Raw genomic sequence first — 25,915 nt, 5'->3', positions numbered from 1 at the left:
CTTTCTGATCTTTATGTCTGGTTTGTTTAGACGTTTTATTTTCATCTTCTTCACGTCTTTCTAAATCTAAAAAAATCTAAAGTTTTTTTTATTTCATTGCATTTATCAACAACTGCATGTTTGAACAGCTGGATCATTGTTCAGATTCAACAAACTTTATGTACGTTTCCAGCTGCCTAATTCCGTTGTAAACATCTGGGTTTACACACCACAAATGCCGCTTCAGGGATCCCAAGCTGTTTTTTCTTTGTCGCCTGCATTGCTTTTTACTATGGTCGCCGCCATCTTGGAACAAGGCTGAGTAATGATAGATAATACAAAAGCAAATAGGCACAAATAAAATAAAGAAAACAGAGATAGCAAAAATAAATGTGGAACAGAAAAAAACAGACATTAATAATCAGGACCAGAATATCGGGATGTATCTTCATGATACTGAGTTCACTTTGGAGAAAAAGAAGTGAAAAATTAAACAAATAATGGACATCATTATAGGCCATCATAAATAATTTTATCATTTTATGTCATAAGTAAAGTATTTCTGGTGTTAGACACTTTTATTTCAAGATTTTGGACTAGAGTGAACATAGGAAAACCCTCTGATGGGTGCTTTAAAACTAGAAACTTAATTAAAACAAAATATCTCAACCTCATCTTTCACCTTAACTGTAATAAAATGCTGTAAATACTTTGGTTTCCCTTTATTAACTGCTCAGTATACGGAAGAATATTTTGAAAATGGTTATTATTCAAAAAATTTGTCCATCGCCAGGTTCTGAAAATTCTTGAATGTAAAAAGCAGATATTGAAGGTTATATAACTGCATGTTAAATATATTCAGTAACTCTGTAGCCCCTCATGGTCCATTGTTCCCCTTTCCTGAAATCTTCCATTTTATTTTACTTAGTTATAGTGAAACTGCTCCCCCTGCGTTCAACCTACAACTCCATTTGAACTTATATTAGTCAGTATTTCAAAGTCCACACCTCACCTGACTCAGACACCTGAGACAAACCAGTAAACAGTCTGTTTCGCTTCCGCACTGAAGAGAGACACAGAGACTGACTGCACTTTCTGCCTGCTGTGTTTTCAGCTTCGCACAGAGACTCAATGGCTTCCAGATCAGAGGAGGATCTCTGCTGTCCCGTCTGTCATGACGTCTTCAGAGACCCTGTTCTTCTGTCATGTAGCCACAGCTTCTGCAAAGACTGTCTGAAGAGCTGGTGGAGAGAGAAACAAACACAAGAGTGTCCAGTTTGTAAGAGAAGAGCTTCAAAGTTTGAACCGCCTTGTAACTTGGCTTTGAAGAACCTGTTTGAGGCCTTCTTACAGGAGCGGGATCAGAAAGCCTCAGAGTCTCTCTGCAGTCTGCACTCTGAGCAACTCAAACTCTTCTGTCTGAACCATCAGCAGCCAGTGTGTCTCATCTGCAGAGATTCAGAAAAACACACCAAACACAGATTCAGACCCATCGGTGAATCTGTACGACAACACAAGAAGGAACTTCAGGAAACTCTGGAGCCCTTGAGGGAGAAGTTAAAAGGTTGCGAACAAGTTAAGGTGAGGATTGATGAAACAGCAAAACACATTAAGATCCAGGCCCGACACTCAGAGAGGCGGATAAAGGAGCAGTTTAAGAAGCTTCACCAGTTTCTAGATGAGGAAGAGGAGGTAAGGATGGCTGCACTCAGGGAGGAAGAGGAGCTGAAGAGTCGTATGATGAAGGAGAAGATGGAGGCTCTCAGCAGAGAGATAGCAGATCTTTCACACACAGTCAGAGCCACGGAGGAGGAGCTGAGAGCTGAAGACGTCTCATTCCTGTACAACTACAAGGCAACAGTAGAAAGAGTCCAGCAGCTCCTCCTGCTGGATGATCCACAGCCGTGCTCAGGGGATCTGATAGACGAGGCCAAACACCTGGGCAACCTCACCTTCAACATCTGGAACAAGATGAAGGACATGGTCTCCTACAGTCCTGTGGTTCTGGACCCAAACACTGCTCACAGAGAACTCATCCTGTCTGAAGATCTGACCTGTGTGAGACTAGGAGAGGAGCTGCAGCAGCTCCCTGACCATCCACAGAGGTTTGATCATTACCGCATTGTCCTGAGCTCTGAGGGCTTTAACTCAGGCACTCACAGCTGGGTTGTCGAGGTCGGGGACAGTGCACACTGGACACTGGGTGTGACAACAGAGTCTGTCCAAAGGAAGAGAGTCACAGAGTCTGGATTATGGAGAATAGGGTTCTACGGAGGAAGATATTCAAAGTGGTCACCACCAGCTCCAGTCACTGCTCTTTCAGTGCAGAAGAAGCTCCAGAAGGTCAGAATTAATCTGGACTGGAGCAGAGGAAAGCTTTCATTCTCTGATCCTGACACTAACAAACACATACACACCTTCACACACACTTTCACTGAGACGTTGTTTCCATACTTTGACACTTTGGATGACCTCCCAGTGAAGATCTTACCACTGAAGGTCTCTGTGACTGTGGGGCAGAGCAGCTAGAGATAAAGAGGATAATTATGTTTATAATGATGTTTATTTCTTAAAGGGAAAAGTCACAAACTGCACTTATCATCATTCATTTGTGTAAAAATGTTTTCACTCACTTTCTGATCTTTATGTCTGGTTTGCTTAGACGTTTTATTTTCATCTACATCACGTCTTTCTAAATCATTGTTAAGTTTTTTTTATTTCATTGCATTTATCAACAACTGCATGTTTGAACAGCTGATTATTGTTCAGATTCAACAAACTTTATGTTAAATTCATGAAGTTATTCATGTATGAAATATTTAAAATATATCGAATCTATATACTATATGAAATGATTTAAAACATATGAACAATTTTCTGTTTGATGTCATGAGGCCAAGATGATTCTGTCTGTGAAAGTGTCTTCATTCATTCAATATTCAAATTCATCACAAATGCTGAATGTACACACATTCCTGTTTTTAATGAACATAATAAAATAAAATCTTGACTTGGAGTCATATTCTGTTTAATGTTTAAAGGTTTCCTACTTCTTTGATAAGTTACAGAAATAAAAGATACACAATAGTTCAAGTGATATTAGGGTTTAACCCCGAAGCTGCTTTTGTTTTTTGATGGATGTCAGTGAGCTGTCATGTGCCTCCCTGAACCAATAACAGAGAATCTGGTTTACGTGGAAAACGTGACTTTGCTGATAAGATATTTCCCAGAAAAACGTCTAGTTATACGTACTTATATAGTGGTTTGATAAGGCACTGAGCAGGAGGTTTTTTTAAGATTCACAAATTTCCTGCTCCTCCAGTGTTTCTAATCATAATTTTAAAGCTGTTTCCAAAGAACATCCTCCATGTTACAAAGAAGTGACCTACTTTGACCCCAAGAGCCAGTATCAATATGGTGTTCCTCATAAAGGAACAAAAAGGAATAAAAGCTGTCATGAAGTTGATGATAATGTTGAATAAAAGTAAAAAAAAAAAAAAAAAGACATAACATAAATGCAAAAGCTGGCAAATAGTAAAGGCAAAGTGAAATAAAGGCATAAAATGCCCACAAAAATAACAGAAATGAAAAAAACTCTGCCATCCTCCAGCAGAGAGATGGGAACGAGATGTGTCCGCCGGCCAGGAGCTGGACCGGAGTCTCGCTGTTCAGAAAATGGCGAGCACCCTAAACCCCTTGGCTGTTGGGACACTCTCAACCAGTTCTATAATTATAATAATTATTATCATCCTGTTTAACACCTGCTGCTAAACTTGCTTTATTTTACTGTAATTAATAATAATAAGTATTATTGTTGTAAGCTTTCGTTATTATTTAAATCAGTAAGATCCTTACAGTTGCCATTACATTATTATAACTGTTACTGTCGCTATTATCACTATTATTACTATTTCTATCATTGTATGTTCTTGTTCTTTTCCTCTGCGCTCTCTCTCTCTCTCTCTTTCTCTCCTGCTTGCACACTCTCTCTCACTCTCTCTCACTCTGTCTCAAATTCAAATGAGCTTTATTGGCATGACAGATCAGAAAGCTATATTACCAAAACAGTACAGAAAATTATAAACATTGACAGATGATTGATTAATGAGAATACCATAATATGCAAATATCATGTATATATATATATATATATACACTGTTTAAGTAATTTTCCAACGAACAACATCCTGGCAACCCAAATGCCAAAGAAAACTCCACCCATCACCTCAAGTAGAAATGGGAGGAACATTCCTCCACCTCACACACTTTCCCCACACACACGCAATGAAACTGTCACCTAAAAAAGATTATCTGTAATTGGTTAAGGGAGGGCACGTGACAAGACTTTGTCATTGATGAAACATCATAAAAGCAGCTGCAAGGATCCAACCAATCACAGCTTTGGAGACGGAGCGACGACAAGCAGACAACAATTTGCCTGTCTTCCCACCACGAGTGATCTACCAACAGAGACCGAAGAAAAACTTGCAAAAGGTAGAATTATTATTATTTTCTTATTAAAGACTTTAACAGCGGATTAAAGGTCTGTTACACCAGTTAAATGTATTAATGGTAAGGGCAAAGAATGGATTCCATGTGCTAACTTTTACACTTAATTTCGTACACTCACGACAGAGCTCAGTCTTATTGAGCCTACTAGTCATCCAAGTGACCAGTAGCCTAATAAACAAGAGTGAGGCCTCTGTTGTAGAATATAGAGAGCGGTTGTAGATATGAGTGAGTGACCAGCGTCAGCGAAACACATTTAAAACTGTGTTATTTCACTTCACAGTTTGCCATCACATATCTGGCAGAACTAAAACTAGTAGGAATCCTCTGTGGTTGGGTTTAGGGTGAGGTCGGGTTGAGGTTAAAGTGATAGCTTGGTTTATTTGTCGTGAGGTTGAGTGAGGTATTTATCTATAGTCAGTGTATTACCTGCAGTAGGTTCAGATTGGCACGCTCCCAGTTAAGTGAGGCAGCCAGGAGCTGAACGATGTACAGATGTGAACGGGGCCATCCAGATGTTTTAGCCACTTTAGAAATAACACTTAGTATCATGTAAATTATAAATTCAGTAATAAATTTAACCTACAAGTTGCTCAATAGACAATTCATTTATTGTGATGAAACACAGTTAAACAGTAGAAATACTTTGCTTGTTTATGTAGAGAATCATGGTGGTATTCAGTGTCAAGGCAGAAGAAGGTGGGGCCTATGGACCCTTCTGCTCTGAGAAAACTCTGAAGTACAACACTGTGATTACAAACATCGGTGATGCCTACGATAAATGTACAGGTAAGTGCATCATATACAGCCACACTCATAATCACCCACGTTGATTGTTTGATTGGAGTAACAGAAACCCATACATGTGATGAATATCTTGTTGTTTCCACAGGTGTCTTCACTGCACCTGTTGCAGGTGTTTATTATTTCACCTTCTTCTACCATGCTGGAGGACATCATGTGTCCAAGCTTATACTGCACAAGAACAAAGAGCCGGTTGTGATGACATCTGATCATAAAAGCGGCAGTGACACTGCTGATAATGGAGGAAATGCAGTGTTCCTGAAGCTGGAGAAAGGGGACGAGGTGTGTGTTCACCTGCCTGCAGGATGTCATGTTTGGGCATCAGAGGACCACACCACCTTCAGTGGTTTTCTGGTCAACTCATGTTAGAACTGATGTCTTCAAAAACCTGAAATCAATGATGCATCTACATGGAGATTAAAATTCATATTGATACAAGTGGCTGTTGCCGTCCTGTTACTGTATTCAATCAAAATAAATCATTACAGCGTTAGTCAAATGAGTCTTGAGTGTTTCATTTACTGTGACATGTCATGAAATCGACACGACGGTAACCTGATGTTTGTGAATGTTACTGAAGATATTGCTCAGAGCTCAGCTCTTCTCCTTCAGTTCTCTTTTGTTTGTCTGATTTTTTTAATGAAATGATTCCTTCAAACTTTTACTGACGACACAAATTTACCATTGACCGTTACCAAATAGGTGGGTGGGCCTTCAGCACCTCCTTATTTGTGATTGGCTACTGCACACATTATGTTTGCTCTTCAAAATAAAGGTTCTACCTCTTTGACTGTATTGGGAAAATACAGCACATTCCTCATACTATCTTTGGAGGTCATAAAACTCTATTTATGTTACGCCTACAGAACTTATTGCGCCTCCACTGCTGTATGTGCACTCGCATTTTTCTGTTCATGTGTACTTTTAACTTGGCTTAGTGCCATACAAGGTAGTCATGTCAAGAGTCATAACATATGTACTACAGGTGTTGTGACAATTGAGTGTATAAAAGCAGTCTGTAGTAAACATGCATTGCGCTCTTGGTCAGTAACACTCTTGTTGTTGGCTGAGGCGTCCACTTGCAAGTGTCAGAATAAACTGGAAAAACCACTCTCCTGTTGTCAGTCCTCTGTTTCCTGAAATTCTCACGACAGACTTTAGACAATGACAACATACAAATATGGATCAATTGCGAAACACAGACAGACAAACAGAGAGACAAGGCTGCTTACAATAATTAATGCTCTTACTGAGAGGTCCCGCCCATAATTTTGACTGTTCATTCATTACTCATTACTTAACCATTAGCTACGCTCTCTCTCTGCACCTCCAAAAAGTGACACATCGTACTGAGTAGTTCCTCATTAATTCATGATTATCTGATCAGTAGCTACACTACTGTGCCCCCTAAAGAAAAGTGATAGTTACAAATGAAGTTTGTAACAGAGAGGCAGATAAAGGAGCAGATTAAGAAGCTTCACTAGTTTCTAGATGAGGAAGAGGAGGTAAGGATGGCTGCACTCAGGGAGGAAGAGGAGCTGAAGAGTCGTATGATGAAGGAGAAGATGGAGGCTCTCAGCAGAGAGATAGCAGATCTTTCACACACAGTCAGAGCCACGGAGGAGGAGCTGAGAGCTGAAGACGTCTCATTCCTGTACAACTACAAGGCAACAGTAAAAAGAGTCCAGCAGCTCCTCCTGCTGGATGATCCACAGCCGTGCTCAGGGGATCTGATAGGTGAGGCCAAACACCTGGGCAACCTGAACTTCAACATCTGGAACAAGATGAAGGACATGGTCTCCTACAGTCCTGTGGTTCTGGACCCAAACACTGCTCACAGAGAACTCGTCCTGTCTGAAGATCTGACCTGTGTGAGACTAGGAGAGGAGCTGCAGCAGCTCCCTGACCATCCACAGAGGTTTGATCATTACCGCATTGTCCTGAGCTCTGAGGGCTTTAAGATCTTACCACTGAAGGTCTCTGTGACTGTGGGGCAGAGCAGCTAGAGATAAAGAGGATAATTATGTTTATAATGATGTTTATTTCTTAAAGGGAAAAGTCATTTAAACTGCACATATCATCATTCATGCTTATTTTATTTTCATTTCTCAGTTTTGATTGACAATTATTTGACAATTAAAGTTTTCTTTCAATTGTCGACCTTTTCACATGTGTAAAAATGTTTTCACTCACTTTCTGATCTTCATGTCTGGTTTGTTTAGACGTTTCATTTTCATCTACATCACGTCTTTCTAAATCATTAAGTTTTTTTTATTTCATTGCATTTATCAACAACTGCATGTTTGAACAGCTGATCATTGTTCAGATTCAACAAACTTTATGTTAAATTCATGAAGTTATTCATGTATGAAATATTTAAAATATATTGAATCTATATACTGTATATGAAATGATTTAAAACATATGAACAATTTTCTGTTTGATGTCATGAAGCCAAGATGATTCTGTCGGTGAAAGTGTCTTCATTGATTCAATATTCAAATTCGTCACAAATACTGAATGTACACACATTCCTGTTTTTCATGAACATAATAAAATAAAATCTTGACTTGGAGTCATATTCTGTTTAATGTATAAAAGTTTCCTGCTTCTATGATATGTTACAGGAATAAAAAATACACAATAGTTCAAGTGAGTTTACAGTTTAACCCCGAAGCTGCTTTTGTTTTTTGATTGATGTCAATGTGCTGTCATGTGCCTCCCTGAACCAATAACAGAGAATTTGTTGTGGGTAGAAAATGTGATCCTGGCTGATTAGATATTCCCCAGAAAAATGTCTAGTTATACGTACTTGTTGATTGGTTTGATAAGGCACTGAGCAGGAGGTTTTTTTAAGATTCACAGATTTCCTGCTCCTCCAGTGTTTCTAATCACACTTTTAAAATTGTTTCCAAAGAGCAACATCTTCCATGTTACAAAGAAGTGACCTACTTTGACCCTAAGAGCCAGTATCAATATGGTGTTCCTCATAAAGGAATGAAAAGGAATAAAAGCTGTCATGAAGTTGATGCTGATGTTGACCAAAAGACATAAACATTAATTGCATTAGTCTGCAGTTTATTTAAAGAACATAACTTTTTTTTTTTAAACATAAAAAAAAGACAACATAAATGCAAAAGCTGGCAAATAATAAAGGCAAAGTGAAATAAAGGCATAAAATGCCCACAAAAATAACAGAAACTAGAAAATTCCAGGGAAATTTTGAGTGCCACGGGGGCTACTGCCGGGATGATTTATTTCCAGTGTTCAAAAGTCACCCTGATCATATTCTGGTTTTGAGAAATGTCTTGATATAAAACACTCTGATATAAAACAATGTCACATCCCTCCATCATGTATTATGTGGGAAATATCTCATATTCTGTGTTGTTTTTTTCAATAAAACAAGAGGCAACATGTCTTCAAACTGGCATTTAAAGGGTTAAAATCCTGAAAACTAATAAACATTTGGTAGGTTTGAGCAGAACTGAAGTGGTTTAAGAGATTTATGCAAAAAAAAGCAGAAAAAAATATTGATATATGATGATTTTATAGCATTTTCTTTGTGTGTCCTTTTTTGGACACGAGGAACCCCAGAGGGTACAAAATGTGTTACCGGTGTATAATAGACCTGTAACAGTAACTGACATTAGATTTTAAAAATATGTCAAAAAAGACACTTTCTTGCAGAAATCCATACCTTCAGCTGTAACACAGCCAAAATGATCAGCAAATCAAAAACGAAAAGTGAAGAAAATGTCCAAAAAAGGACAGAGGGACCCCTGAGGGTTAATAAATCCCATGAACTGCTATTTAAATTACCACTATTATGTTTTTTTCTGTGCTAAATTTAACATTACTGGGGAGGAGAGCAACGCGAGAGAGGGCTAGTAGCTTCTCCTCTCCTCTGTCTCAGCGGAGACCGTCACAACTTCATTCACTCTTTTAACAAAACAAAACAAAAAAGCAACCTAACATGCGGCTAATGTAAAGCTAGCGGAGTTGGTTATCTGGTTGCTAGGCGCACGCACGCACGCACACAGGTCAGGAGCTGCCGTTGCCATGGCAATGTGAAAATCTGCCCAGAATTTGGCTTATACATGGCTTCAAACAATTGCAAATTATGAGTTACGCGCCAAAATTTGGCGGAAGAATAATAATAAGCCCGAAGGAATATTAATAGATGCTATTCTCTCAGCTATTCTAGCTGTAGAGGAGTGCCTCAGAGCTGAGCACACTTGGCACTAATGAAAAAAACTCTGCCCATCCTCCAGCAGAGAGATAGGAACGAGATGTGTCCGCCGGCCAGGAGTTGGACCGGAGTCTCGCTGTTCAGAAAATTGCGAGCACCCTAAACCCCTTGGCTGTTGGGACACTCTCGACCAGTTCTATTATTAGTGCCATGGGTGCTCAGCTCCGAGCCATCTTTATAATATTCCTCATACTTATTATTATTCTTCCGCCAAATTTTGGCGTGTAACTCGTCCCGCAGCTTTGAGAAAACCCGGTAATAAATACATCAAAAATTGCGTCTTGATCCCGAAAGGGGTGCTGTGACTTTTGGTGTTAAAATTCCAATTTTTCCCAAAGTTATTCCCAAAAAACTGGGAATAAATAATGCATTAGGAATGCATTGGAATTTTCTTTAGAAACCCACCTTTTTTCTACAAAATTGCACCTTTTTTCTGAGTCACCCAGCTCTCTCATACCTGCACGTAGAAATGTGATTCAAACTATAAAACGGAGGAAAACTTCTGCTCTCTCAAAAAGACAGGAACTGTTTTTACATAACATGTAAACTTTTCAAACTGTGAGCACTCAAAGGAGGAGTGCAAATCACTTTTTCTTCAAAGTTAGAGTGAAAGCGTCAGTTGGCTAGAGTGCGTGAAGCAGTAAAAAATAACCTTTATTTTTATTTTTAACTCGAGCTCACGGCCAAACCGTAAAAAGGAGACAAATAATTCTTTCTGAAAATGTAAACATAGTTGTTGGGATTCATAAAATGTGACTTTGACAGGCAGGGTCTGCACAAAATTTAAACGGGGGTGCCGAGTCCGGCAGCAATACCTGTCTCACTCTCATTGACACCTAATGTAATCGTCTTTTTTTTTCAAAAGAATCTCACTCTGTCTTCGCACTGAGCTTACTCACTCATTTTAAGGAATATCTGAATAAAATAGAGACTGTAAGAAACTTCTGGCTTCAGTGTCCGTCACGGTCTTTTCGGTTTTTGAAAAGAAGTAACGGTTTTCTCATAATTTGCAGTTGTTTGAAGCAATGTAGAAGCCAAATTCTGGGCAGATTTTCACATTGCCATGGCAACGGCAGCTCCTGACCTGTGTGCGTGCGTGCGTGCGCCTAGCAACCAGATAACCAACTCTCCAAGCTCCGCTAGTTTTACATTAGCCGCATGTTAGGTCTTAAATTACATTTATTTAGGTCTTAAATATGTAAGTCCATTTACTGCTTCCTTCGTTGCTTTTCTATTTTGTTTTGTTAAAAGAGTGAATGAAGTTGTGACGGTCTCCGCTGAGACAGAGGAGAGGAGAAGCTACTAGCCCTCTCTCGCTGTCACTTCTAGTCGCGTTGCTCTCCTCCCCAGTAACGTTAAATTTAGCACAGAAAAAAACACAATAGTGGTAATTTAAATAGTGGTTCATGGGATTTATTAACCCTCAGGGGTCCCTCTGTCCTTTTTTGGACATTTTCTTCACTTTTCTTTTTTGATTTGCTGATCATTTTGGCTGTGTTACAGCCGAAGGTATGGATTTCTGCAAGAAAGTGTCTTTTTTGACATATTTTTAAAATCTACTGTCAGTTACTGTTACAGGTCTATTATACACTGGTAACAATTTTTGTACCCTCTGGGGTTCCTCGCGTCCAAAAAAGGACACACAAAGAAAATGCTATAAAATCATCATATATCAATATTTTTTTCAGCTTTTTTTTTGCATACATCTCTTAAACCACTTCAGTTCTGCTCAAACGTACCAAATGTTTATTAGTTTTCAGGATTTTAACCCTTTAAATGCCAGTTTGAAGACATGTTGCCTCTTGTTTTATAAAAAAAAACAACACAGAATATGAGATATTTCCCACATAATACATGGTGGAGGGATGTGACATTGTTTTATATCAGAGTGTTTTATATCAAGACATTTCTCAAAACCAGAATATGATCAGGGTGACTTTTGAACACTGGAAATAAATCATGTACTCATCCCGGCAGTAGCCCCCGTGGCACTCAAAATTTCCCTGGAATTTTCTAGTTATTATTATTGTCCTGTTTAACACCTGCTTCTAAACTTGCTAAATTTTAAAATAATTAATAATAATAAGTATTATTGTTATAAGCTTTCGTTATTATTTTTATCAGTAAGATCCTTACAGTTGCCATTACATTACTATAACTGTTACTGTCGCTATTATCACTATTATTACTATTACTAGCATTGTATGTCCTTGTTCTTTTCCTCTGCGCTCTCTCTCACTCTCTCTCACTCTCTCAAATTCAAATGAGCTTTATTGGCATGACAGATCAGAAACCTATATTACCAAAGCAGTACCGAAAATTATAAACATGGACAGATGATTGATTAATGAGAATACCATAATATGCAAATATCATGTATATATATACATCTCTATCTCTCCCAACCCAACCGGATGGCCGCCCAGTCTGGTTCTGCTGGAGGTTTCTCCTTCTTGCCACTGTCGCCTAACGCTTACTCTTGGTGAGAAATGTTGGTCCGTGTAAACAAGATTATAAAGAAAAGGTCTAGACCTGCTCTATTTGGAAAGTGCCTTGAGAAAATGTCTGTTGTGAATTGGCTCCATACAAATAAAAATTGGTTTGACTTGACTATTGTTATAAGCGATCATGTCATTAAAGGAAACAAAAGTCAGAGAAATAAAAGACAAGAGAGCAAGAAAACATTGAGTAATATCATTTGGAAATTTTACGAACACTCATGAATGTTTATTTTTCATCCAGTGATTTGTAACATTTCGTGTGAAACACTGTGTGAGTTATTTTCCAACGAACAACATCCTGGCAACCCAAAGGCCAAAGAAAACTCCACCCATCACCTCAAGTGGAAATGGGAGGAACATTCCTCCACCTCACGCACTTTCCCCACACACACGCAATGAAACTGTCACCTAAAAAAGATTATCTGTAATTGGTTAAGGGAGGGCACGTGACAAGACTTTGTCATCGATGAAACAACATAAAAGCAGCTGCAAGGATCCAACCAATCACAGCTTTGGAGACGGAGCGACGACAAGCAGACAACAATTTGCCTGTCTTCCCACCACGAGTGACCTACCAACAGAGACCGAAGAAAAACTTGCAAAAGGTAGGGTTGAGGTTAAAGTGATAGCTTGGGTTATTTGTTGTGGGGTTGTGTGAGGTATTTATCTATAGTCAGTGTATTACCTGCAGTAGGTTCAGATTGGCACGCTCCCAGTTAAGTGAGGCAGCCAGGAGCTGAGCGATGTACAGATGTGAACGGGGCCATCCAGATGTTTTAGCCACTTTAGAAATAATACTTAGTATCATGTAAATTATAAATTCAGTAATAAATTTAACCTACAAGTTGCTCAATAGACAATTCATTTATTATGATGAAATACAGTTAAACAGTAGAAATACTTTGCTTGTTTATGTAGAGAACCATGGTGGTATTCAGTGTCAAGGCAGAAGAAGGTGGGGCCTATGGACCCTTCTGCTCTGAGAAAACTCTGAAGTACAACACTGTGATTACAAACATCGGTGATGCCTACAATGTATCTACAGGTAAGTGCATCATATGCAGCCACACTCATAATCACCAACGTTGATTGTTTGATTGGAGTAACAGAAACCCATACATGTGATGAATACCTTGTTGTTTCCACAGGTGTCTTCACTGCACCTGTTGCAGGTGTTTATTATTTCACCTTCTTCTACCATGCTGGAGGACATCATGCTGCCAAGCTGATACTGCACAAGAACAAAGAGCCGGTTGTGATGACATCTGATCATAAAAGCGGCAGTGACACTGCTGATAATGGGGGAAATGCAGTGTTCCTGCAGCTGGAGAAATGGGACAAGGTGTGTGTTCACCTGCCTGCAGGATGTCATGTTTGGGCATCAGAGGACCACACCACCTTCAGTGGTTTTCTGGTCAACTCATGTTAGAACTGATGTCTCCAAAAACCTGAAATCAATGATGCATCTACATGGAAATTAAAATTCATATTGATACAAGTGGCTGTTGCCGTCCTGTTACTGTATTCAATCAAAATAAATCATTACAGCGTTAGTCAAATGAGTCTTGAGTGTTTCATTTACTGTGACATGTCATGAAATCGACACGACGGCCACCTGATGTTTGTGAATGTTACTGAAGATATTGCTCAGAGCTCAGCTCTTCTCCTTCAGTTCTCTTTTGTTTGTCTGATTTTTTTTAATGAAATGATTCCTTCAAACTTTTACTGACGACACAAATTTACCATTGGCCTTTACCAAATAGGTGGGTGGTCCTTCAGCACCTCCTTATTTCTGATTGGCTACTGCACACATTATGTTTGCTCTTCAAAATAAAGGTTCTACCTCTTTGAGTTTAGACAATGACAACATACAAATATGGATCAATTGTGAAACACAGGCAGACAAACAGAGAGACAAGGCTGCTTACGTTAATAATTGCTTATTTTAATTGAACAATAATTTATTCTCTTACTGAGAGGTCCCGCCCATAATTTTGGCTGTTCACTCATTACTCATTACTTAACTATTAGCTATGCTCTCTCTCTGCACCTCCAAAAAGTGACACATCGTACCGAGTAGTTCCTCATTACTTCATGATTATCTGATCAGTAGCTACACTACTGTGCCCCCTAAAGAAAAGTGAGAGTTACAAATGAAGTTTGTAACAGAGAGGCAGATAGAGGAGCAGATTAAGAAGCTTCACCAGTTTCTAGATGAGGAAGAGGAGGTAAGGATGGCTGCACTCAGGGAGGAAGAGGAGCTGAAGAGTCGTATGATGAAGGAGAAGATGGAGGCTCTCAGCAGAGAGATAGCAGATCTTTCACACACAGTCAGAGCCACGGAGGAGGAGCTGAGAGCTGAAGACGTCTCATTCCTGTACAACTACAAGGCAACAGTAGAAAGAGTCCAGCAGCTCCTCCTGCTGGATGATCCACAGCCGTGCTCAGGGGATCTGATAGGTGAGGCCAAACACCTGGGCAACCTCACCTTCAACATCTGGAACAAGATGAAGGACATGGTCTCCTACAGTCCTGTGGTTCTGGACCCAAACACTGCTCACCGAGAACTCGTCCTGTCTGAAGATCTGACCTGTGTGAGACTAGGAGAGGAGCTGCAGCAGCTCCCTGACCATCCACAGAGGTTTGATCATCATTGTCCTGAGCTCTGAGGGCTTTAACTCAGGCACTCACAGCTGGGTTGTCGAGGTTGGGGACAGTGACAACAGAGTCTGTCCAGAGGAAGAGAGTCACAGAGTCTGGATTATGGAGAATAGGGTTCTACGGAGGAAGATATTCAAAGTGGTCACCACCAGCTCCAGTCACTGCTCTTTCAGTGCAGAAGAAGATCCAGAAGGTCAGAATGAATCTGGACTGGAGCAGAGGAAAGCTTTCATTCTCTGATCCTGACACTAACAAACACATACACACCTTCACACACACTTTCACTGAGACGTTGTTTCCATACTGTGACACTTTGGATGACCTCCCAGTGAAGATCTTACCACTGAAGGTCTCTGTGACTGTGGGGCAGAGCAGCTAGAGATAAAGAGGATAATTATGTTTATAATGATGTTTATTTCTTAAAGGGAAAAGTCACAAACTGCACTTATCAACTTCATGCATATTTTATTTTGATTTCTCAGTATTGATTGACAATTATTTGACATGAAACTTTTGTTTCAATTGTCGACCTTTTCACATGTGTAAAAATGTTTTCACTCACTTTCTGATCTTCATGTCTGGTTTGTTTAGACGTTTCATTTTCATCTACATCACGTCTTTCTAAATGTTTAAGTTTTTTTTATTTCATTGCATTTATCAACAACTGCATGTTTGAACAGCTGATCATTGTTCAGATTCAACAAACTTTATGTTAAATTCATGAAGTTATTCATGTATGAAATATTTAAAATATATTGAATCTATATATATAAAATGATTTAAAACATATGAATAATTTTCTATTTGATGTCATGAAGCCAAGATGATTCTGTCTGTGAAAGTGTCTTCATTGATTCAATATTAAAATTCATCACAAATGCTGAATGTACACACATTCCTGTTTTTCATGAACATAATAAAATAAAATCTTGACTTGGAGTCATATTCTGTTTAACCTTCCTCTTGTGTTCGGGTCGTCACCGACCCGTTTTTAGGTTTTAAATGCATAAAAGTACCACATAATTATGTTTATTGCCTCAGGGCTTCTTGACTTTGTCAGAATCCTCTCCCTCAACAAAATAAAATACTTTTTTTTTTTTCACTAAATTTTAAAATGCTCTGGTTGAAATTATGACCTTTGTGTTGTTCAGGTCGGTTTTGACCCAGATATAAAAATAAGAGCATAAAGCAATAATAAAGCCAAAACTGAAAGCATAAGTGCACTGTCAGTCAACACACTGACAACCAGCACCTGTCCCAATAATCTGTGCTTTAGGACCCTGCAGAAAAACAAACAAAGACCTCCAGGCATGTAAGGTCATGTCAGTAGAGAGTTGGAGTGATTTACAGAGCATACACCTGCAATTTGCACAATGATGAGAAGAAGATTTACACTGAGCCAAGTTCTTGACAGTATATTTGATGATAATGAGGGAGAGGACCCCGAGCAGCACAGCGATGCAGATGAGCTGGTTTCTGAGGTGGAAGACGATGTGGAGTATCATCCAGAAGATACAGACACATCTGATGAGTCTGATAAGGAGGTTACTGGTGGTGAAACTGCTCCAGCGGAAAGATTCAAGTCCAAAAATGGTGAGATCTTTTGGAGCTCACTACCTCATGATGTACATGGCAGGGCAGCTGCTGCAAATGTCATCAAAATGACCCCTGGAATCACAAGGTTTGCTGTGACGAGAGTCAGTGACATCAAGACCTGTTTTGAACTATTTATGCCATTGACTATAAAAAGAATCATCATTTCTATGACAAACATTGAAGGAAAAAAAGTCCATGGCGACAAGAGGAACAACATTGATGAGGAATACTTGATCCACTTCCACTGATGTTCAACCCTGGGCCAGAGGTGACAGTGGATGAACGTCTTGTCCCTTTCCGAGGAAAATGCCCCTTCCGGCAATACATGCCCAGTAAGCCAGGGAAGTACGGCATAAAAATCTGGGCAGCCTGTGATGCAAGAACCAGCCATGCCTGGAACCTACAGATTTACACAGGCAAAGCTGCAAGTGGCATCCCTGAGCAAAACCAAGGAAAACGTGTGATCCTCGATATGACTACTGGATTGCAGGGTCACAATATCACTTGTGACAATTTTTTTTTACCAGCTATGACCTTGGACAACAACTTCTGAAGAGGAAACTTCTGAAAAAAAGGCTGTTTTTTCCTTTTCTTGAGGAAAATATATATGGGTCGAAATTGACCCGTAACACCATAGATGTTACAATAGTTAATAATATTAAAGTGAAAAATAAATAAAACAAATTTATTCAAGACATGTGTTCTAATACCCCCCCAGTAATAGTCAGATAACACAACAATCTTTGTTTATGTATATGATTCCTTGAGGTTCATTTTACCATTTTTTAAAAATAGAAATCGAGGGGTATACTGACAAAAAGAGGCCCAGAGGCCCACACCAAAAATATTAAAACCAATATTTTCATGGATCAGAAAGCCTAACAAGGTAATCAAGAGATGAGAAAAAAAATTGGATGAGAGAAAATGGTTTTTAGCGTATTTTAGAGCCGATTTAAAACACGGGTCAAAACTGACCCGTGAACATAAGGGAAGGTAACAGGAAACGAACACAAGAGGAGGGTTAATGTATGAAAGTTTCCTGCTTCTATGATATGTTACAGAAATAAAAAATACACAATAGTTCAAGTGAGTTTACAGTTTAACCCCGAAGCTGCTTTTGTTTTTTGATTGATGTCAATGTGCTGTCATGTGCCTCCCTGAACCAATAACAGAGAATTTGTTGTGGGTAGAAAATGTGATCCTGGCTGATTAGATATTCCCCAGAAAAATATCTAGTTATACGTACTTGTTGATTGGTTTGATAAGGCACTGAGCAGGAGGTTTTTTTAAGATTCACAGATTTCCTGCTCCTCCAGTGTTTCTAATCACACTTTTAAAATTGTTTCCAAAGAGCAACATCTTCCATGTTACAAAGAAGTGACCTACTTTGACCCTAAGAGCCAGTATCAATATGGTGTTCCTCATAAAGGAATGAAAAGGAATAAAAGCTGTCATGAAGTTGATGCTGATGTTGACCAAAAGTCATAAACATTAATTGCGTTAGTCTGCAGTTTATTTAAAGAACCTAACTTTTTTTTTTAAACTTAAAAAAAAAAAAAGACACAACATAAATGCAAAAGCTGGCAAGTAGTAAAGGCAAAGTGAAATAAAGGCATAAAATGCCCACAAAAATAACAGAAATGAAAAAAACTCTGCCCATCCTCCAGCAGAGAGATGGGAACGAGATGTGTCCGCCGGCCAGGAGCTGGACCGGAGTCTCGCTGTTCAGAAAATGGCGAGCACCCTAAACCCCTTGGCTGTTGGGACACTCTCAACCAGTTCTATAATTATAATAATTATTATCATCCTGTTTAACACCTGCTGCTAAACTTGCTTAATTTTACTGTAATTAATAATAATAAGTATTATTGTTGTAAACTTTCGTTATTATTTTTATCAGTAAGATCATTACAGTTGCCATTACATTATTATAACTGTTACTGTCGCTATTATCACTATTATTACTATTTCTATCATTGTATGTTCTTGTTCTTTTCCTCTGCGCTCTCTCTCACTCTCTCTCTCTCTCTCAAATTCAAATGAGCTTTATTGGCATGACAGATCAGAAACCTGTATTACCAAAGCAGTACAGAAATTATAAACATTGACAAATGATTGATTGATAAGTATACCATAATATGCAAATATCATATATATATATATATATACATCTCTATCTCTCCCAACCCAACCGGATGGCCGCCCAGTCTGGTTCTGCTGGAGGTTTCTCCTTCTTGCCACTGTCGCCTAACGCTTGTTCTTGGTGAGAAATGTTGGTCCGTGTAAACAAGATTATAAAGAAAAGGTCTAGACCTGCTCTATTTGGAAAGTGCCTTGAGAAAATGTCTGTTGTGAATTGGCTCCATACAAATAAAAATTGGTTTGACTTGACTATTGTTATAAGCGATCATGTCATTAAAGGAAACAAAAGTCAGAGAAATAAAAGACAAGAGAGCAAGAAAACACTGAGCAAAATCATTTGGAAAATTTACAAACACTCATGAATGTTTATTTTTCATCCAGTGATTTGTAACATTTCGTGTGAAACACTGTGTAAGTTATTTTCCAACGAACAACATCCTGGCAACCCAAAGGCCAAAGAAAACTCCACCCATCACCTCAAGTGGAAATGGGAGGAACATTCCTCCACCTCACGCACTTTCCCCACACACACGCAATGAAACTGTCACCTAAAAAAGATTATCTGCAATTGGTTAAGGGAGGGCACGTGACAAGACTTTGTCATCGATGAAACAACATAAAAGCAGCTGCAAGGATCCAACCAATCACAGCTTTGGAGACGGAGCGACGACAAGCAGACAACAATTTGCCTGTCTTCCCACCACGAGTGACCTACCAACAGAGACCGAAGAAAAACTTGCAAAAGGTAGAATTATTATTATTATTGAATTTCCCAGTTGTGGGATTAATAAAGTTAATCTAATCTCTTTTCTTATTAAAGACTTTAACAGCGGATTAAAGGTCTGTTACACCAGTTAAATATATTAATGGTAAGGGCAAAGAATGGATTGCATGTGCTAACTTTTACACTTAATTTCGTACACTCACGACAGAGCTCAGTCTTATTTAGCCTACTAGTCATCCAAGTGACCAGTAGCCTAATAAACAAGAGTGAGGCCTCTGTTGTAGAATATAGAGAGCGGTTGTAGATATGAGTGAGTGACCAGCGTCAGTGAAACACATTTAAAACTGTGTTATTTCACTTCACAGTTTGCCATCACATATCTGGCAGAACTAAAACTAGTAGGAATCCTCTGTGGTTGGGTTTAGGGTGAGGTCAGGTTGAGGTTAAAGTGATAGCTTGGGTTATTTGTTGTGGGGTTGTGTGAGGTATTTATCTATAGTCAGTGTATTACCTGCAGTAGGTTCAGATTGGCACGCTCCCAGTTAAGTGAGGCAGCCAGGAGCTGAACGATGTACAGATGTGAACGGGGCCATCCAGATGTTTTAGCCACTTTAGAAATAACACTTAGTATCATGTAAATTATAAATTCAGTAAGAAATTCAACCTACAAGTTGCTCAATAGACAATTCATTTATTATGATGAAATACAGTTAAACAGTAGAAATACTTTGCTTGTTTATGTAGAGAACCATGGTGGTATTCAGTGTCAAGGCAGAAGAAGGTGGGGCCTATGGACCCTTCTGCTCTGAGAAAACTCTGAAGTACAACACTGTGATTACAAACATTGGTGATGCCTACGATGTATTTACAGGTAAGTGCATCATATGCAGCCACACTCATAATCACCCACGTTGATTGTTTGATTGGAGTAACAGAAACCCATACATGTGATGAATACCTTGTTGTTTCCACAGGTGTCTTCACTGCACCTGTTGCAGGTGTTTATTATTTCACCTTCTTCTACCATGCTGGAGGACATCATGTGTCCAAGCTTATACTGCACAAGAACAAAGAGCCGGTTGTGATGACATCTGATCATAAAAGTGGCAGCAGTGACACTGCTGATAATGGGGGAAATGCAGTGTTCCTGAAGCTGGAGAAAGGGGACAAGGTGTGTGTTCACCTGCCTGCAGGATGTCATGTTTGGGCATCAAATGGCCACACCACCTTCAGTGGTTTTCTGGTCAACTCATGTTAGAACTGATGTTTCCAAAAACCTGAAATCAATGATGCATCTACATGGAAATTAAAATTCATATTGATACAGGTGGCTGTTGCCGTCCTGTTACTGTATTCAATCAAAATAAATCATTACAGCGTTAGTCAAATGAGTCTTGAGTGTTTCATTTACTGTGACATGTCATGAAATCGACACGACGGTAACCTGATGTTTGTGAATGTTACTGAAGATATTGCTCAGAGCTCAGCTCTTCTCCTTCAGTTCTCTTTTGTTTGATATTTTTAATGAAATGATTCATTCAAACTTTTACTGACGACACAAATTTACCATTGACCGTTACCAAATAGGTGGGTGGGCCTTCAGCACCTCCTTATTTGTGATTGGCTACTGCACACATTATGTTTGCTCTTCAAAATAAAGGTTCTACCTCTTTGAGTTTAGACAATGACGACATGCAAATATGGATCAATTGTGAAACACAGACAGACAAACAGAGAGACCAATTATACGTTAATAATTGCTTATTATAATTGAACAATAATTAATGCTCTTACTGAGAGGTCCCGCCCATAATTTTGACTGTTCACTCATTACTCATTACTTAACCATTAGCTACTCTCTCTCTGCACCTCCAAAAAGTGACACATCGTACCGAGTAGTTCCTCATTACTTCATGATTATCTGATCAGTAGCTACACTACTGTGCCCCCTAAAGAAAAGTGAGAGTTACAAATGAAGTTTGTAACAGAGAGGCAGATAGAGGAGCAGATTAAGAAGCTTCACTAGTTTCTAGATGAGGAAGAGGAGGTAAGGATGGCTGTACTCAGGGAGGAAGAGGAGCTGAAGAGTCGTATGATGAAGGAGAAGAATGAATCTGGACTGGAGCAGAGGAAAGCTTTCATTCTCTGATCCTGATCCTGACACTAACACACACATACACACCTTCACACACTCTTTCACTGAGACATTGTGTCCATACTTTGACACTTTGGATGACCTCCCAGTGAAGATCTTCCCACTGAAGGTCTCTGTGACTGTGGGGCAGAGCAGCTAGAGATAAAGAGGATAATTATGTTTATAATGATGTTTATTTCTTAAAGGGAAAAGTCATTTAAACTGCACATATCATCATTCATGTTTATTTTATTTTCATTTCTCAGTTTTGATTGACAATTATTTGACAATTAAATTTTTCTTTCAATTGTCGACCTTTGCATGTGTAAAAATGTTTTCACTCACTTTCTGATCTTCATGTCTGGTTTGTTTAGACGTTTCATTTTCATCTACATCACGTCTTTCTAAATCATTAAGTTTTTTTTTATTTCATCGCATTTATCAACAACTGCATGTTTGAACAGCTGATCATTGTTCAGATTCAACAAACTTTATGTTAAATTCATGAAGTTATTCATGTATGAAATATTTAAAATATATTGAATCTATATATATGAAATGATTTAAAATAAATGAACAATTTTCTGTTTGATGTCATGAAGCCAAGATGATTCTGTCTGTAAAAGTGTCTTCATTCATTCAATATTCAAATTCATCACAAATGCTGAATGTACACACATTCCTGTTTTTCATGAATATAATAAAATAAAATCTTGACTTGGAGTCATATTCTGTTTAATGTTTAAAGGTTTCCTACTTCTATGATAAGTTACAGAAATAAAAGATACACAATAGTTCAAGTGAGTTTACAGTTTAACCCCGAAGCTGCTTTTATGCTTTTTGATCGGTGTCAATGTGCTGTCATGTGCCTCCCTGAACCAATAACAAAGAATCTGCTGTACATGGAAAATGGGATACCAGCTGATTAGATATTCCCCAGAAAAATGTCTAGTTATACATACTTGTTGACTGGTTTGATAAGGCACTGAGCCGGAGGTTTTTTTAAGATTCACAGATTTCCTGCTCCTCCAGTGTTTCTAATCACACTTTTAAAATCGTTTCCAAAGAGCAACATCTTCCATGTTACAATGAAGTGACCTACTTTGACTCTACGGCCCTGTATCAATATGGTGTTCCTCATAAAAGAACACCATAAAAGCTGTCATGAAGTTGATTATGATGTTGAATAAAAGTCTTAAACATTACTCACATTAGTCAGCAGTTTATTTTTTATGAAACCAGCAGAGCTGTCTATGAAAAAGTTGTGGACATCTGTGTTAGCCAGATTTGAGCACATAGAGACAATGCCTCTATAAATTTTGGCAAGTATAATTACGTTTTTCAATTTCTGAAAGACACATTGTAAAAGGCAACTGTGAATGCCACTTCTTCCATAACACCCTGAGATATGCAAACAGACTTCTCAACCCTCCAGGTTACAGAATGCATTGTCCTGAAAATTTACAGCAAATTCTCATGCTCGCGAGTTTGTGAGTTTATATTCAGTCCAAATAGCTGTGGCATGTACCAAAGCGTTGGTTATCTCTATTGCCCGCAGTTCAGTGGATCTTGGAGTCTTGGCCTGCCCTGAACTGTTAATGTTTGTGTCCGAGGAAGAAGGATTGTCCTGACATCATCTGGATGATTATGTGTAAAAGTGTAACTTTCTGATGCTGATGCTGCTGACAACAGTGATGAAGATGATGCAACAGTGTCTGAATGTTTCATGTTGCTCATGCATGTCATGTAGGAAGTTGGAAAATGACAATGCTACTTTACTAGATGTTCACGAAGTCACCACCCGATCGCACAACCAGTTAATCTCACGTTGTGCAGACAGATGTTATGGAAGTAAAACAAAACAGGCATTCAGAAAACTAAGCGCAAGAGAATGAACAGAGCTCACAACACTGGCCGACAGTTTCTTTGAAAAGGCTACTCTGTACCTAGAGGCTAACTTTGACTTTGATGTTCCAGTCATGTTTGACGCTGGCTGCCTGCGACTGAGTGGACCAACCGAATGCACTTGAGCGACTGGCCGTTAAATTAGCTGTGGGCATTGAAGTAGCTGTAAAAGTGGTGGTGGCATCCAGCACCTGCTCCTCCTGGTCCTCCAATCTTGTATTTTTGAAAAACTTTGCATTTGTTTTGACAATGCTAAGCTAAGTGTTGGTCATCACCAGGCGACTCGTTCTCAGCTTATAATGTTAGCTAGCATTGACTCACTGCAGTGTGTTTCTGGAAAACAACCAGTTTGGCAAACTCTTGCCGATCAGCCAATCACAGCAAATCACAGAGCAGGTCACACATGATTTGAATCATTTTAAAAATATGAGATTTATTGCAAAAAGTAATAATGAAAGCAGCTCTTTGAGTGGGTCGGCCTTGGCAACAGGCTGCAGAGTTTAACACAGGAAAAAGTTCACAGTAACTTCAGACAGGAGTCTGGATGTGAACCACTTCCTCTGGTATCACAGTTGTGTGCTTTGTATGCCCGCTATCCTTTATGGAAAGACAAAGGCAAAGAGAGTAGAAGCTGGATGAATTTCAGTGAAAAAGACATGGACTTCAACAGATAAGAACTGTGAAGGGAGGTGGAACCAGGCATGTCAGCATTGACAGACACACTACACTCAGAGTATGTCAAAGTCACTGAAGCTAGAGGATCCTGTCCAAGCTGATACTGCATAAGAACAAAGAGCTGGTTGTGAAGACAGGTGATCAAGGAAGTGGCAGTGACACTGCTGATAATGGGGGAAATGCAGTGTTTCTGAAGCTGGAGAAAGGGGACGAGGTGTGTGTTCACCTGCCTGCAGGTGCTCATGTTTGGGCATCAGGTGGCCACACCACCTTCAGTGGTTTTCTGGTCAACTCATGTTAGAATTGATGTCTCCTAAAACCTCAAATCAATGATGCATCTACATGGAGATTAAAATTTACATTGATACAGGTGGCTGTTGCCGTCCTGTTACTGTATTCAATCAAAATAAATCATTACAGCGTTAGTCAAATGAGTCTTGAGTGTTTCATTTACTGTTCCATGTCATGAAATCGACACGACGGCCACCTGATGTTTGTGAATGTTACTGAAGATATTGCTCAGAGCTCAGCTCTTCTCCTTCAGTTCTCTTTTGTTAGTGTGATTTTTTTTTTAATAAAATGATTCATTCAAACTTTTACTGACGACACAAATTTACCATTGGCCTTTAACAAATAGGTGGGTCTCATTCCTGTACAACTACAAGGCAACAGTAAAAAGAGTCCAGCAGCTCCTCCTGCTGGATGATCCACAGCCGTGCTCAGGGGATCTGATAGGTGAGGCCAAACACCTGGGCAACCTGACCTTCAACATCCGGAACAAGATGAAGGACATGGTCTCCTACAGTCCTGTGGTTCTGGACCCAAACACTGCTCACCGAGAACTCGTCCTGTCTGAAGATCTGACCTGTGTGAGACTAGGAGAGGAGCTGCAGCAGCTCCCTGACCATCCACAGAGGTTTGATCATCATTGTCCTGAGGTCTGAGGGCTTTAACTCAGGCACTCACAGCTGGGTTGTCGAGGTTGGGGACAGTGACAACAGAGTCTGTCCAGAGGAAGAGAGTCACAGAGTCTGGATTATGGAGAATAGGGTTCTACGGAGGAAGATATTCAAAGTGGTCACCACCAGCTCCAGTCACTGCTCTTTCAGTGCAGTAGAAGCTCCAGAAGGTCAGAATTAATCTGGACTGGAGCAGAGGAAAGCTTTCATTCTCTGATCCTCACACTAACACACACACACACACCTTCATTTCCTAACGATACATCAGTACTGAATGCACTTGTACACACATGTAGGTACAAGGGCAGAAAATATGAAGTCAGAGAATAAAGGGTTAACAATCTGTGAACTGTTAGAAACACCTCATGTCCTCATTGAACTGTTGTAATAGCCAGTTAAAAATGCACCTGTGTCATTTGGCCACAAGAGGGTGATGTTGTCCGCAGACTGACTGGCATTCAGCAGCAGTTTGTTGAACTGTATATTATCATATATATATATATATATGTATATATATATATATATATATATATATACATATATATACATATATGTGTGTGTATGTGTGTGTGTGTGTGTGTGTGTGTGTGTGTGTGTGTGTGTGTGTGTGTGTGTGTGTATTTAGATTTAGATCTTTCTGTTTTGCCCCTTTATAATTACTCACTTACTTATATCTGATGTTTGCTGAGTTTGTGATTTTAATGAGAATGCTGGGTTATTGCATATGTGAGGGAGGGTTTCTTCAGACTAAATGTTTGTCCTGTTTATTCACAATGAACAAAGAAGCAAAAAAGATGTAATAATGTCAATGGCTTCTTTTTAAAAAACTAAAAATTTTCTGGTAAAAAAACTGAAACAAAAACTTGTATTTCTTTGTATTCAGATCAGCTCTCACTAGCTGACAGCCTCTGTAGCCTGATGCAATCTGATCTGTAGGCACTGAAGCCAACACTGAACTTTGCTCAGAAAACCACTAAATTATGATACTGCTGCTGAAACAGGTAAAATCAGTTGTCAAAAACAACATAAAGAGCTTTCTAGAATCGTTGGCAGCTGCTCTTGAATTTGAAACTC

At 39.1% G+C, this 25,915-nt stretch overlaps 4 protein-coding genes across 4 annotated transcripts; all 4 read left to right on the top strand.

Annotated features, from left to right (window-relative positions):
- The first annotated feature begins 1,110 nt into the window (after positions 1-1,110).
- Positions 1,111-2,508, top strand: LOC130164899 (E3 ubiquitin-protein ligase TRIM39-like). The gene has a single exon (XM_056369893.1). It carries the CDS (start codon positions 1,111-1,113, stop codon positions 2,506-2,508), a length of 1,398 nt encoding a protein of 465 aa, XP_056225868.1.
- A 2,648-nt stretch (positions 2,509-5,156) lies between these two features.
- LOC130164898 (complement C1q-like protein 3) lies at positions 5,157-5,737 on the top strand. The gene is made up of 2 exons (XM_056369892.1): positions 5,157-5,277; positions 5,381-5,737. Exons 1-2 carry the CDS (start codon positions 5,157-5,159, stop codon positions 5,659-5,661), a joined length of 402 nt encoding a protein of 133 aa, XP_056225867.1. The 3' UTR covers positions 5,662-5,737.
- Positions 5,738-12,271: 6,534 nt separating this feature from the next.
- Positions 12,272-13,580, top strand: LOC130164747 (complement C1q-like protein 4). Its single transcript, XM_056369686.1, has 3 exons — positions 12,272-12,650; positions 12,964-13,090; positions 13,194-13,580. The coding sequence occupies exons 2-3, from the start codon at positions 12,970-12,972 to the stop codon at positions 13,472-13,474; spliced, it is 402 nt and encodes a 133-aa protein (XP_056225661.1). The 5' UTR covers positions 12,272-12,650; positions 12,964-12,969; the 3' UTR covers positions 13,475-13,580.
- A 5,393-nt stretch (positions 13,581-18,973) lies between these two features.
- On the top strand, positions 18,974-20,550 carry LOC130164966 (complement C1q-like protein 3). Its single transcript, XM_056369984.1, has 3 exons — positions 18,974-19,189; positions 19,913-20,039; positions 20,143-20,550. The coding sequence occupies exons 2-3, from the start codon at positions 19,919-19,921 to the stop codon at positions 20,424-20,426; spliced, it is 405 nt and encodes a 134-aa protein (XP_056225959.1). The 5' UTR covers positions 18,974-19,189; positions 19,913-19,918; the 3' UTR covers positions 20,427-20,550.
- Positions 20,551-25,915: the final 5,365 nt, after the last annotated feature.

The sequence above is a fragment of the Seriola aureovittata genome, chromosome 23 (genome assembly GCF_021018895.1).
Source record: "Seriola aureovittata isolate HTS-2021-v1 ecotype China chromosome 23, ASM2101889v1, whole genome shotgun sequence".
Taxonomy (NCBI): Eukaryota; Metazoa; Chordata; class Actinopteri; order Carangiformes; family Carangidae; genus Seriola; species Seriola aureovittata.
Note: the sequence above shows the minus strand (reverse complement) of the source record. Positions and strands in the feature narration are given on the sequence as shown.